This window comes from Charadrius vociferus, unplaced genomic scaffold (genome assembly GCF_000708025.1).
Source record: "Charadrius vociferus isolate BGI_N301 unplaced genomic scaffold, ASM70802v2 scaffold163, whole genome shotgun sequence".
NCBI lineage: Eukaryota > Metazoa > Chordata > Aves > Charadriiformes > Charadriidae > Charadrius > Charadrius vociferus.
In genome coordinates, this window is record NW_009648332.1 from 6,290,275 (window position 1) to 6,302,973 (window position 12,699).

The window sequence follows — 12,699 nt, forward strand, 5'->3', positions numbered from 1 at the left end:
GGAGGAGACCCGCAAAAACTGACGGGGGTGGACAACCCCCCCCCCCACACACACACATACGCACTGGGGGGATGCACCCGACCTGGAGAAGTGAGCCCCACACCGGAGGGACCCCCAGCTGGAGAGAGGAAGTCGTGTGTGAGGGATGAATCCCTCCCAGGCTGGAAATGGGAGCCCCGGGTAGGAGGGACAAACGCTTCTTCCAAGGGGGGGACACCGGACCCTGCCATCAGACGTGGCCTGACCACCTCCCCACATCCAAAACCTCGAGCCCCATCCCGTACCCAGGCAGGGTTCACGCAGCGGTGCGGGCCCTGCTATAACTCAGCTCCTTTCAAGGATCAACAAAACATGTCATTTTTGAACCCACATCCCTTAAAAGATGGTGGTCTTCCCCTCCAAAGCACCGTCTTTTTGCTGTGGGGGTCTGGGTCTGCCCCCCCAGAGCGTCCCCTCGTCTGCCCAGCGCCCCTGTGAGCTCCGGGGCAGGGTGCTCGGATGGGGAGAAGGGGTGAAAGTGCCTGGTTGATTATTTTTTTTTTTTTCCCAGGCCTTTCGACGCAGCCCATCTGGCGCAAGCTGTGGGACGATGTGATGAAAACCAGGCCACCCAACTCGGAGGTGAGGAAACGCTGACGGCGGAAGAAGGGGCACAACTCAGGTTTCTTCTGCGAGGTTTCATTTTGAAGCCTGTCGGCGCTGCTGGCCACCTCCGAGCGATTGCAGGCACTTGTTTATAAGTGTTCATGGAGCTCTGGACCAAGGCATAACCCTGGAATTACAATCATTTTGGGAAACGGGATTCCTGAAGAGAACTGTAGCGTATACCCACTCCCGTTATCATAACAGTGAGTTTGCTGAGAGAATAAATCCTCTCTTTCGAGATGTAACTCATAGGGAAACAGGATAAAAACAGTATCTTATATCATGCTCACACCTACGCTGGCAAAAAAATGTGCTGATGTCTTAGAAAGCACTAGAAAAATACTTACAGAAGACAGTGAGTTTGGAAGAATGGTTTTACGTAGGAAAATGGAAGCAGCTCCATTGATTCAGCATCGCAAAAGAATAGGTAACAGCCAATTTAATCACAGCCTATAAATAGACACTTGGGAAGAAAACTCCTGATGATGTGGTTTTTAATAGGCAAAACCATAGCTGAGTTTCAGACCACTGAGTATGTTTTAATTAGGCCAAAAGCAGGATGAAGAGGTAGTGATGAGTAGCTCAGTTTTTCAACAGATGTAATAAGGAAGGATGTTGAGAACTAGGAAGGTAGTCTCAGTTGCGCTAGAAGTAGGTTTTTTTTGGACACCATGTTTACCAGCTCAGCAGGCAGCAATAATTGAGAAAAATTGTAGCTGACTTTTTGTTAATGTGGTCCTGTTGAATAGGGTTTACCCTGGTTGACTCTAAGGTAATTTAATTGCAGAATATAACCTGTTGGAGGAAGAAGTTCCTTGAAACGTTCTTCTCAAACGTTCTTCACGGTGTCTTGGATGTTTCCTCTGACTGGCGTCTCAACGACCATCACTTTTCGCCACTGCTCCACAGCTCCCCGCACGTCTCCCAGCTTACCCTCTGCAACATGCTGCAGGGCGCGGTGGAGCTCACTGCTGCACACAATCAGAAAGTGCTTGAAAACCTGGCTGGCTCCCTGCGGATCCTGAAGTTCCAGCACCTCCTCTCCTCCGACCAGTCCATCAGGCGTTCGCTGGTTTTACTTCTTCACCGGCTGATTCACCATGGCTCTGTCAGCCAAGTGTCCATGTATTCCTGGCCTGTTCCAGACACAGTTCTTCTCGTTCTTATTTTGAGCATGAGTGCTGGGTTTTGGCGCTCGGGAAATGCCCTCACGTATCACAGCAGCCCATGTGGCCTTTGCAGAGAGGAGGACAAAGCCCAAAGCCAGGAGTCAGCACAAGAGAGAGCAGAGAGGGGCCATTGTGATGAGAGGGAGTGGAGTGATGGTGAGACCCAGAAGGGATTCCCCAGGGCCTCAGAGGAGGCTGATGCGGAGGTGAACAGATGCAGGGCTGACACTTGCCTGAACTCTGTCCTGTCCAGACCGAGAAGTCCTCTGCAAAACCAAGCTTGTGAGGAGACAAGCAGCAAGGTGCCCTGTGACCACACCAGCGTTCAGGAAGGGTCTTCTCATTGCATCTCAGACCAGCTGTCCTGTCACCCTGTTCTTCGAAAGACACGCAGACGGTTGAAATCCGTGGTAGGGAAGAAACGTCGCTGCCTCAGACGAAGCAGGGGACCGTATGCTGACCCAGAAGACCTGTATGATTTTGTTTTTACTGTTGCTAGAGAGGATAATTCAGGGTTAGTCGACAAAAACAGCACCACAGAGAGAGAAAATGCTGAGAACTGGACTAGTTCCTCCCCAGGATCTCCGTGCACTGGCCATGCTGGCTGTAAGAAAAGAGGATCTGCTGGGATCTTTTCTCTGAAAGCTGCTCATCGCTTCCGAAGCATTTCCACGCTGGAATTGTTCTCCATTCCTTTGACTGGGGATACATGTCGGACGCTGAGTAACCTACTGAGCTCCTGGGTGTCTTTAGAGAACTTGGTTCTGTCTTACAACGGTTAGTGGTATGAACAGGTTGCTTCCTTCCAGCCTTGGTCTAATGGTCTGCCTTATGGCTCAGGTTTACCTTGATTTTATTTTTACTAGAATGGGCATTGTAAGGGTATTGGTACCTGATCTTGAGAATGGCATCATTAGAGATGGTTAATGGATGTGAGGACTTGTTTGAGGGAGCAAATGGGGCCCTCATGCCCCAGACCAGCTCCTGGCCTTGTGCTTAACCATCCAGAGAGGATGAAGGGAGAACCAGATCTCCATCTCCTGTATACACCATCAGTGCTCTAGCTTAAGAACATGTGGATAAAGCAGTCTGTGAGTTTAGCCTTTGACTTAGGTTGCTTGGCCGTCAGTGCAGCTCCAGCTGCGTGTGCGTTGGTGTCTGTACAGGCACATCTAACACCTTTCTGTATAAATGCTGTTCCAGGGCTGGGTGCTAATATCTTCTGCATCCTCTCGGGGCTCCGAGCCCTCTCCCGGCACTCGGACTGCCACCTCCGCGTGGTGCGTGTGAGCGACGTCTTCTCCCACATGCCTTGCATGGAGCTTGTTCGCTGCATCTTGAGTGCCTTTCCCCAGCTTCACACACTCTCGGTCAGCTTCGACCTCAAAAACCAGCTGGAGGGGAACAGGCCAGAGGGGAATCCAAACTGCAGTGATGCAGAAATCCCAGGTAGGAATCATCATTCTGAGTGATAACTAGGGTGTAGCAGCCAGACAAAGCCATAAAAGCTTGGCAAGCAGATTTGAGCTCTACACTGTTACAGTGGTGTGTAATTAAGCAATTACAGCCTCACCTTTCAGATTTAGATGCTGTTGCAGTTTGTCATTTCTAGTTTGTGACATGTTCTGCGGAGCCTGTGTTTTGGACAAAGCATTTTATTGCTGTATGGCAACCTGCTGCAACATCGGCTTTGTACAGGGCCAGTCATAACCTGCACTGACTGTCCACAAAGCCCACAGGGAGCATATCCACCAGATCTGTAAAGTGGTTGGGAGCTGCTGCTTTGTCCAATCTATTGCCTGTGAGGCTCTAAGCCTTAGATGGACCTTTAAGCAGAGGGAAACCATCTCTTGATAATCACAATACCACACGTGATGGCAAAGCACTGCCCAAGCCTCTGGATTACAGTCTGGGAGCTATAGCAGCATGTTCTCAGCTCACAGGTCTCATTGCCCTTATTAGTCCTTGAATGACCAGAAAAGCAGTAAGCAAAGCTTGAGCAAGAATGGAGTGGGGTCAGTGAAGAGCTGTGCTCTGGGAAGGCGCTGACTGGTTTGTGCGTAACGTGTGACCTTTTCTCAAACATTGTTTCACTCCCAGAGCATAGTAGAAATTGTTGGCCCTGCAGTCTGGCAGGAGTCCTGAAATGAGCCTTAAGTGATTTACATTACCATAGGTCTGAGTTGCCATAGAGCTCTATGAGGCAGGGCGTGTCGCATAGGTACTTTCTACAAACCTAAATGATAGTCACGTCAGGCACATGGACATCTTACTTGCTCTAGGACCTAGCTCCAGACCAATCTCTTTCATTGTCATTTGTTTTTCATCCCTTAGAGAGCTGCCTGGAGCAGCTGGAGATCCGATTCCCCAGGGAACCTCTGCACACCACGTTTCTGCAGCCAGTGCTCAAGGCATCAAAGTCCCTCCAGCAGTTGTCCCTTGACAGTGCCACGCTGCCCTGTTCTCAGGAGCTTGGACTCCTTTTGGAGGTGCTCAAAGGTACTCTGCTAACCTGCAGGTAGCGTCACTGTGACATACAGAGTAGCTTCCTTGCTGTGATCTTCCATCCTTTAGCATGAAGCCAGCTCAGGTGGGTCCATTTCTTCAGTGTGGACATCCCTGAAATCTCCCAAGAAAAGGAAATGGGTGGCAGCCATCCACTTTCTGTGCTGAGCATGTGAATGATCCTGCACAGCAGGTTGGTTCCTTTTTAATTACCCACAATCCAGGACAAATTATCCACAGTCCAACTCAGTTTCTGGGCATTAACTGGTAGTTGGGTCAGGGTCTTTTATCCCAAGGCGGTACAGTACTTCACCTGAGAACTTGTTTTGCTTTTAGAGTGTAATCCACATTTGAAGAAACTGAGCTTTCATGATATGAACTTGGCTGAGCACCAGAAAGAAGTTCTGCTTTTGCTTCAGGATCCCATCCTGCAAGGTACAGCAGACACCTGGGTGCTGTTCTTGGAAAGGTGCTGCAGATGGCTGCTTTTGGCTGGCTGATGCTTAAGAGGTGATCTTCAGATGTGTAAGGTTTAGCTAAATGTCACTGTCCCTGGAGCAGATCTGTAGCTGTTGGCAGAGTGGGAACATGCCTGGTTCTTTGTGCCAGCAGGGCAGAGAGAAGAGCAGCTGCAAAGCTGGTGTATGCTGCAGAGAACAGTCCATAGTCTTGGCTATAAACCAAAGATCTTTAACCTGCAGAGCACATCAGCCTTAAACTGGGTCATCTGGCAAAGCCACTTCCCTGGGTGTGATCTCTGCTGTCTTCCTGTGACAGAGCAGTGGTGCTGTCGTGTGCAATTCACTGCTGAGGGAGCTTTGTTCTTGCGTACAGATTGGGGGCTGGAGCTGTCTGCAGGATGTAATTATGGAATAATGAAGCACACAGGGAGTACTAACGTGTACTGTCAATCCATTTCTTCCATAGAAATCACATTTTCCTTCTGCCGTCTGTTTGAAAGCTCCAATACTGAGTTTTTGTCAGAAATAATCAATACAGTGAAAAGAAATTCATCTCTGAAGAGCCTCAAACTGCCTGGGAATCGCCTTGGTGCGTACTGTGAATGTTGCTATAGGACACTGACCTTAGACCAGCTCTCTTGGAGATAACTTCAGGGTTGGAGTTAGGACCATTGCTAGCTGCTGGTGACCCCCATGCTGAATTTAACACATGCATGAACAGAGTGTATTTAGCTCAAAAAATACAGAGCACTGAGTTCACTTTTTAAAGGCAGAATTTCTGTTGTGTTCAGCAAATGTACCAAGAGCCCAGGTGCTGCGTGGGCATTACAGTTGCTTTTCTCTGCAGTAAAAGCAAGTATTAGCAGGACTCTAGATTTGACTGAACACTGATCTGCTTCAGAACCTTTAACAAGAACAGATCCAGCAGCAGATGCACTAGCTTTCATTCAAAGGTGCAGGTTTTGCCCAAGTTTGGGCATTTTGTGCCTTAAAAGCTGTTGGCAGCCACTGGAAGAATGGAAACAAGTAAAGGAAATGTTTGTGGCAAAGAAGTGGAACTGAATTTACAGAAATGATAGTCTTTTTGGATCACAGGCCAAGTAGAAATGTTTGAGAAATGAATTTCAGTTAAACCCAGAATATTGTTTTCTGTTCTTTTAATGAAATGGAATGGGAAAGCTTGGGATCACCTGAAATACACTTAATTTCTAAGGTTTGTGTTTAACCCTGTGGTTTTGGCCATTTTTAAAACAAAGCTGCATATTGACTGCTCAAACAAAACCAGGATTTCTCTAGTGCAGCAAACTGCCCTATCAGCATATGTTGCCATTGCCTTGAACACCGTGCTCAGGGGGGTGAACTCACTCTAGGCCACTGAGGGGGACAAACTGAGGGTGCCGAGATGAGCCCTTTTGCTGCATGCACGTGCCTACAGCCTCTTTTCTGCGCTGTTATCCCAGCCCTGTGGCCATTTAATTTAAGACAGTACCCAGTTTGCATCTAACATCTGCATTTCTTCCCTCTTAGGGAATCACAGGCTGGTTGCCCTTGCAGACATTTTCTCTGAAGATTCCTCCTCTTCTCTTTGCCAGCTGGATGTCAGGTATTCTGCTGCTCTAAACACACTGAATTTCTTGTTTTGGGAGGGCCAGAGCTGAACTAGGCTCAGACAGCAGGAGAAGCCTGAGCGTGGTTTTTTCCTTTCTCAAGGGAATGTGTGTCCAAGAAAAGCTTAGAGAATGCTGCAAGGGGCATATACAACCTCAGGGACTTCCAGCATCTCTGAGGCATTTCACTGTCCCTTTTACAAATGAGTCAAGCTCCGTCTTAAAAGTAGCTTTGGTTTGCTGCTCCCATGGGAGGCTGCTGCAAGTCTTTCCTGCGCTGTAGGTTAGAACTAACATCCCTGTGTACATTTAGTCTTCACATCAGTGTGGATAGCTCTGTTCCCACTGCCCTGCAACAGGGAGAGAATGCTCTCATTGCCTCTGTCAGATCCTGTGAATGCCTCTGCATTCCTTTCATCATCTCTGGTCTTCAGCCTGAACTGCTGCTCTCTTCTTGAGCCTGAATGACTGTAAAGAGAGGCAGTAATCTTCATGAAACACATGCAGGGTGACATTTCTGCAGTACTAATGACTGTTTTGCTTGATTTTTTTTCTTACCCCTCTTCTTTACATCCTAATGGCTCAGGTTGCTGAGAGTACACAGCCTTGGCAATTTATTTAACCACAGCCATTAACCATTCAGCAGTTGATAGCTGCCCTGAGACCAGAGTGCTCCTGGCACTGCTTAACCAGTAGCTTGGGTCCAACAGCATTTTAAGGCCATAGCTAGGTCTACTCAAGTCACTAGTAAGGAGGCCATAAGAGTGAGTTTGTCAGTGGTTACCATCATAGTTTTAAAAAGCTTCCAGCCCTCCATACTACTCTGCTTCAGTTTTGTTTTTCATCAAAACTAATAGACTGTTCCCACTTTGTATTGCTGAAGGAAGTTGTACTTTGCATTGAAACATCCTCAGCTACCTGCCCAGGTGGCTACTAGAAGGAACAGTAATTTAAACTGCTCAAATTATAGGCTTGACTCATAATGACTTTTTATTTTTTTGGTCCTTCTTTCCCTGGAAAGCTCAAATTGCATCAAACCTGATGGGCTGCTGGAGTTCACAAAGAAGCTGGAAGGCCACATCCAGCAGAGAGGGGGACAGATTCAATTCACACACCTCCGCCTCTTCCAGAATTGGCTGGACCAGGATGCCGAAACAGCTCAAGAAGCACTTCGGCGTCTCAAAGCTGTGTGCAGCGTGGTCAACGACTCGTGGGATTCTTCCCAGGCCTTTGCTGACTACATCAGTGTCATGTGATGGACGCAGGAGCAGGAAAAAACCGATCAGCTTGAACTAAGCAGTTCAGTCCCTGGCCAATAAGTTTTATTTCACAGCACAGGTGGGGTTTTCTTCCCCTGTTCAAGGAGGGTACAGTTGTTCTCGTCACTTTTCTGTTCATTTGAAGGCGGCGCACCACAGTGCAGTAACACACAAGACTGTGTGGGTCAATAGTTGTATTTCCAGGTGATCTAAATCTACCATCTTCGCAGTTGGAATATTTTAAGTGGGACAAATATCAAATGAGCTTCTGTGACTTCCTGCAGATCTCTGGACAAGCAGTTATTTATTTCACTGGGTGTTGTTACAAGTTTCATGTTGTTTCAGCCAATATCTCATCAGTAACTATCTCCATCCTTGGAGAGACTCAAAAGTCATCTGTAGACCTTGGCAACCAGCTCTAGGTGACCTTGCTTTTGAGCAGGAGTGTTGGACAACTAAGTGAGGACCTTGAGGTCCCTTCCAACTTCAACCATTCTGTGAAACAACTCCTCCCTCCACTTATAGGGAGTAGAAAACAAGCTAAAAAAGCCCCCAGTCTTGACTTTTATATTTGGAAAATTTTACTTTATACAAAATAAATTTCTTTATGTACCAAGTAGCCTGCTATTTATTTGCAATCCAGGTGTTTGGGACAAGAATTCTTATCACCCCTCTCCAATGGCTGCAGTCATTTTACAGAGGTTTTGAATAGTTTGTTCTTTTGTAACACTTTTATAATAAAAATATAATTGAGACCCATAATGTACTAAAGTGGGAATTTTATTACTAGTTTGTAATATGATCTAATTAAAACACTGCTAGATCAGGGGATCCTGCCCATAACAAAGCAAGTGGTTTTAGAAGTGGAGTTACCTTAATAGCACCTGATTTCCTACTGCATCCATGATCTTTCAGGCCAGATGGTCAACATACAAGCTGAAAAATTTTTTGCTATTACAAATCCTCTTTGTTTCCGAGTAATCAATCAACAAGGTTCACATTTCACAACAGAAATGGATCTTGCAAGTTTCTGATCAGCAGCTGTAAGCCATAGCTGTCAAGGAAAAAAAACATGACTGCACATCAAGTGCTATAAAACTGCAGGCTTAACTTAAACCTGGAGACAAAACTTGGCTGAGTAGAAGGCACAGACACCAACAGCATGAGAACCAGTACTGAATCTGATCAAGTAGACAAAGTCCAGTTATTCCCAGTTCGCAAAGGGCTGTTTTTCAGGCACACAACGCAACAGCAGAGAAAAAGCCATGGACTCCTTGCTGTTGCAGTAGACTGACCAAGGCTAAGGGCCTTCTAGCCTCTCAGAAACCACGCTGTTCTGCTATTCCACAGCCACACAACAACCCACTGCTACCCACTGCCCCTTTCCTTGAAGGGGATTAAAATGGGGTGGACTGCCGTGGCAGTCTGTCCTTGTCCCCACAGGGGACAGTAACCTGTCAGGGGATCCCTCGCTGCTCCTCATGAGAGTGGTGATGAAAAGTGAAGGTGACGGCAGCATCCCATGCAGCCTTCAGCACGGAGTCCTGCAGCCCCCGCTTATCGGCACAGTGGTTCCACTGGGAGAGGTCAGAGGTGCAGTCAGACCCTTCAGGAGGGGGCCGTACCTGGTGGCCGTTCACACAGCGACGACACTTGATCCTAGAACAGAATCAGTGCAGGATCAGTGCAAGGTTCCTCCAATTCTTTAGCATACAGGTTGCTTAAAAATCCAGCCCAGTAACATTTGGATTAACTCCCCTTCAGCTGCAACACTGGCAACTGTATTTTCAGGCAGGATTAATTAGTACCACATTTCATTTAAACACACAACCACCTTCTGGCATGCATGACGTAAGGAATGACTCTCACATTTTGGAAACCCTGAGGTTCTGTTTCTAATGGCACTCCCCCTCCATGTTTAGCCATTTAGTAATGGTCCAGCAGGACCCAGAGGAAGTTGAGAAGGAGTTTCCCCTGGAAGTGAGGGATGTTGCTTAGAGCAGATCTTGAGTAAATACCCCCGCTGCTAACACATTCTTAGCACTGCGTCAGGCTTCCTGAGTTCAAGAGAGCACACCATGCTCCAAACCACTCCAGCCTGGCTCCCACCACGGCCAGCAGGTTGGGCTCAGGCTGTTTTGGAGATGCCCTACTGAGCTGCCATGTAAGGAGACAAAGTGCAGGAGCAGCCCTGCCAGCAAAGCTTGTTGCCACGCAGACAAGATACCCGCAGAGAGCTAAGCTTTGAGTCAGCTTAAAATTAATCCTCTTCACTTCTTGACTGAACTAAGAGTCTTAGCTTCCACAGTGAAGCGTTTTCCTGCACTCCCTGTCCTCTTTCTGGTAGCTACAATACCACAGGTCTCAGGGGTCAGGGAGAAGGGCAGACAATGGAGAGGAGGATTCTTTTTGTCCCCAGAACAGCACTTGGGGTGGCCTCATGAATTCTTAGCAGATATAGTAGCCCTGATAGTAGAAGCAGCTCAGCATTTAGAGATCACAAACTACCAGACCAGAGCAGCAAGGGCCGACCAAGTTGGGCTCCACCAATTTGAATAGCTCTGATCAATTTCTCTCTTTACATCAGCTGCAATATTTCACAGCCTCCAAACACAGGCAGCAACAAGATAATTTGCTTACTTGTCCAGCCAGCACAGCTTTTCTAAGACACCAAAAAGGGAGGACAGCAAGGAAGCGCTCATCTCCAGATAGCTAACTGCTTCAGAAGTGGAGACGCTTGAGGCCATATCTTCCTGAGCTTCCTCCTGCTGCCTGAGGAACCCCTGAATCAGTAGGCCAAACTGTGGAGGGTTTTTTTTTTTGCTGACCCCAACCATTAGTCATTCAGTATACTCACTTGTCATGGGTGTCACTGGTGGTCGTCTCATTCAGTGTGAAGAGCTCCTTCAGCTCCCCGAGTGAGAAATGCCTTTCTACATCCTGCTCTTCATCCACTACACAGCTGCTGAGGGCCTTCTTGTGGGTCTGGCGTTGGAATATCTTCTCCTCTATGGTCCCTGTCTACAGGAGAGAGAGTCAGAGATGAAGCACAGTTGGGACACTGGTGTTAAAGGAGCACTACATTGGGAAAGTGTCACAGATGTGGATAAATGGCAGTAAGCTGTCCGGACCATTTAGTGTCGTGCCAGACCAGTAAAGATGACAGGCAAGTTTTACTATAGCTGCACTCCAACCATGTCCTATCTGGTTGCTGATCTAACCCAACTCTTCTTCTCTTGTCTTTCACTCTGGGTACAGGAGTGGATCCAACAGAGAAATGGATGAGGAGGAGGTGGAGCTGCCACTTGTGGCTGGAGCTCACACACCACACCAGGTTGTGCTGACAGGCAGGAAGGGAAAGAAGCCAAGCAGCTATAGCCACTCCCTGTCAAAAAAAAAACCCTAACAAACACAGCCTCCCCCCTAAAAAACAGCAACAAGGGCTAGCCCTGGGTGACACAAGCATCAGCAGGTTCACGCACACACAGATCAGTCACACCCACTGTCTGGAGGAAGATGACTACTCCTAGAGCAGATGTGCAGAAGGCCTAGTATGCTACATTTTTAAGGCAAAAATCTAAAAGCAAAATGTCTGTATTACATTTGTTTGCAAAACAAAGGAGTGGGGTGATTAGTCACGATTTGCAGACGGGTTTGCTTGTTCTAAAAGCCAAGGACCTCCCAGCTTCTGGGTGCAGCCAGGTCAGAGAAAAAGTAGAAAACCATAAGGAAGAGATGGGCAAAGAACACCTGTTTTGTCAAAGTGAAATAATTGATCAAGGAACACAAGCTTACAAAAAAAAAAAAAAAAACCCAACAAAAAACCCCCCACACAGCAGAAATACACACAAAACAAAAACCACAAACCAAAATAAAACCACCCACAGGCTGAACTAATGAAAGGTGAAGGTGAGCAGGGACAGAGAAGGGACATTTCTGAGCAGTAATCACTACCAGCACTGCTGGACAAAGTGTTACAGTAGTCTCCTTTGTGCTTTTCCTTTACAGAGCAGCTACCCCACCAGCTAACTGATAGCCCCATCACAAGAGCTGTTGCAATTCTGGGAATGTACTTGCTGTTTATTAAGTACACATATACTCAACCAAAGCAGGCTGCAGCCAGACTGAAAAACAGCAACCGGTATCAGACACCCCACGAAATTAAAGAAGTCAGATGCCTAAATGACTTCAAAGGACTATCTTATCTGGAAAGCCTCAGTTATTACTATTTCTCAGAAGCCAATCACCATTAGAAACCAAGGCTTGCAGTAATGACCCTCCAGATTCAACCTTCATGGTTTTCCACAGCAACACATCTAAGGGTAGGAAGCAATTACGTTCCAATCAGTTCTGGTCACTGACACAAAAGGGAATTCCCCTTCTGGTCCAAATCACAGCAGCTGCAGTCTGAGCTGACACTGAGAACTCCATGTTGCAGAAGCAAAAGGAGTAAGACTCACCGAAAGCAGTCGATAGATGTAGCATGTCTTCTTCTGGCCATCTCGCCACACGCGAGCCATGGCCTGCTCATCATTAGCTGGATTCCAGTCTGGGTCAAACATAACCAGTCTGTTAGCCCCGATCAAATTCAAACCGCAGCCACCTGCTTTGCTGCTTAACATGAAGATAAACTCAGGGCTCTGTGGAAAAAGTCAGACTTGGATTAAACTACAGAGGCAGCCATACTTTTACTCACAACATTCAGAACTGGCAGGAGATCTGCTCATGTCTGGCAGGTTCCACTTACCGAGGGGCTGTTGAATCGCTCCACCACCTTTGCTCTCTTTTTAATGGACATGGTGCCATCCAGCCGTACATATAAATACCTAAAATATACAGCATTTACTACAGTCAGACTCCTGTGACCTTTAGAGCACCCTACTTGAAAGAGGAAAATCTTTCACAAACAGCCTTGTAGCAAAGGCGTGGGCTTTAGGAGCTTTTGCAGAGGGCCAGAGCTTTTCTGCTGAGTGGCCGCAGCAGCCAAAGCACAAGCCACATTAGTTCCAATTCAGGAACATCTGAGGTAAAATACAGATCACAAGTTCCTGCT

At 47.3% G+C, this 12,699-nt stretch overlaps 2 protein-coding genes across 2 annotated transcripts in view; both read right to left on the reverse strand.

Moving 5' to 3' along the window:
• LOC104286263 (cytochrome b-c1 complex subunit 6, mitochondrial) overlaps window positions 1–1,590 on the reverse strand; it is a 3,657-nt gene extending 2,067 nt beyond the window's left edge. The window contains exon 1 of the mRNA XM_009884841.1: window positions 1,579–1,590. Coding sequence (XP_009883143.1) covers window positions 1,579–1,590 — 12 coding nt within the window. The remainder of the gene's footprint in view (window positions 1–1,578) is intronic.
• Window positions 1,591–8,821: 7,231 nt separating this feature from the next.
• Window positions 8,822–12,699, reverse strand: part of RAD54L (RAD54-like (S. cerevisiae)) — a 93,353-nt gene continuing 89,475 nt past the window's right edge. The window contains exons 15-18 of the mRNA XM_009884842.1: window positions 12,394–12,472; window positions 12,107–12,286; window positions 10,504–10,667; window positions 8,822–9,305 (exon numbers count right to left, since the gene is read on the reverse strand). Coding sequence (XP_009883144.1) covers window positions 9,104–9,305; window positions 10,504–10,667; window positions 12,107–12,286; window positions 12,394–12,472 — 625 coding nt within the window. The 3' untranslated portion in view covers window positions 8,822–9,103. The remainder of the gene's footprint in view (window positions 9,306–10,503; window positions 10,668–12,106; window positions 12,287–12,393; window positions 12,473–12,699) is intronic.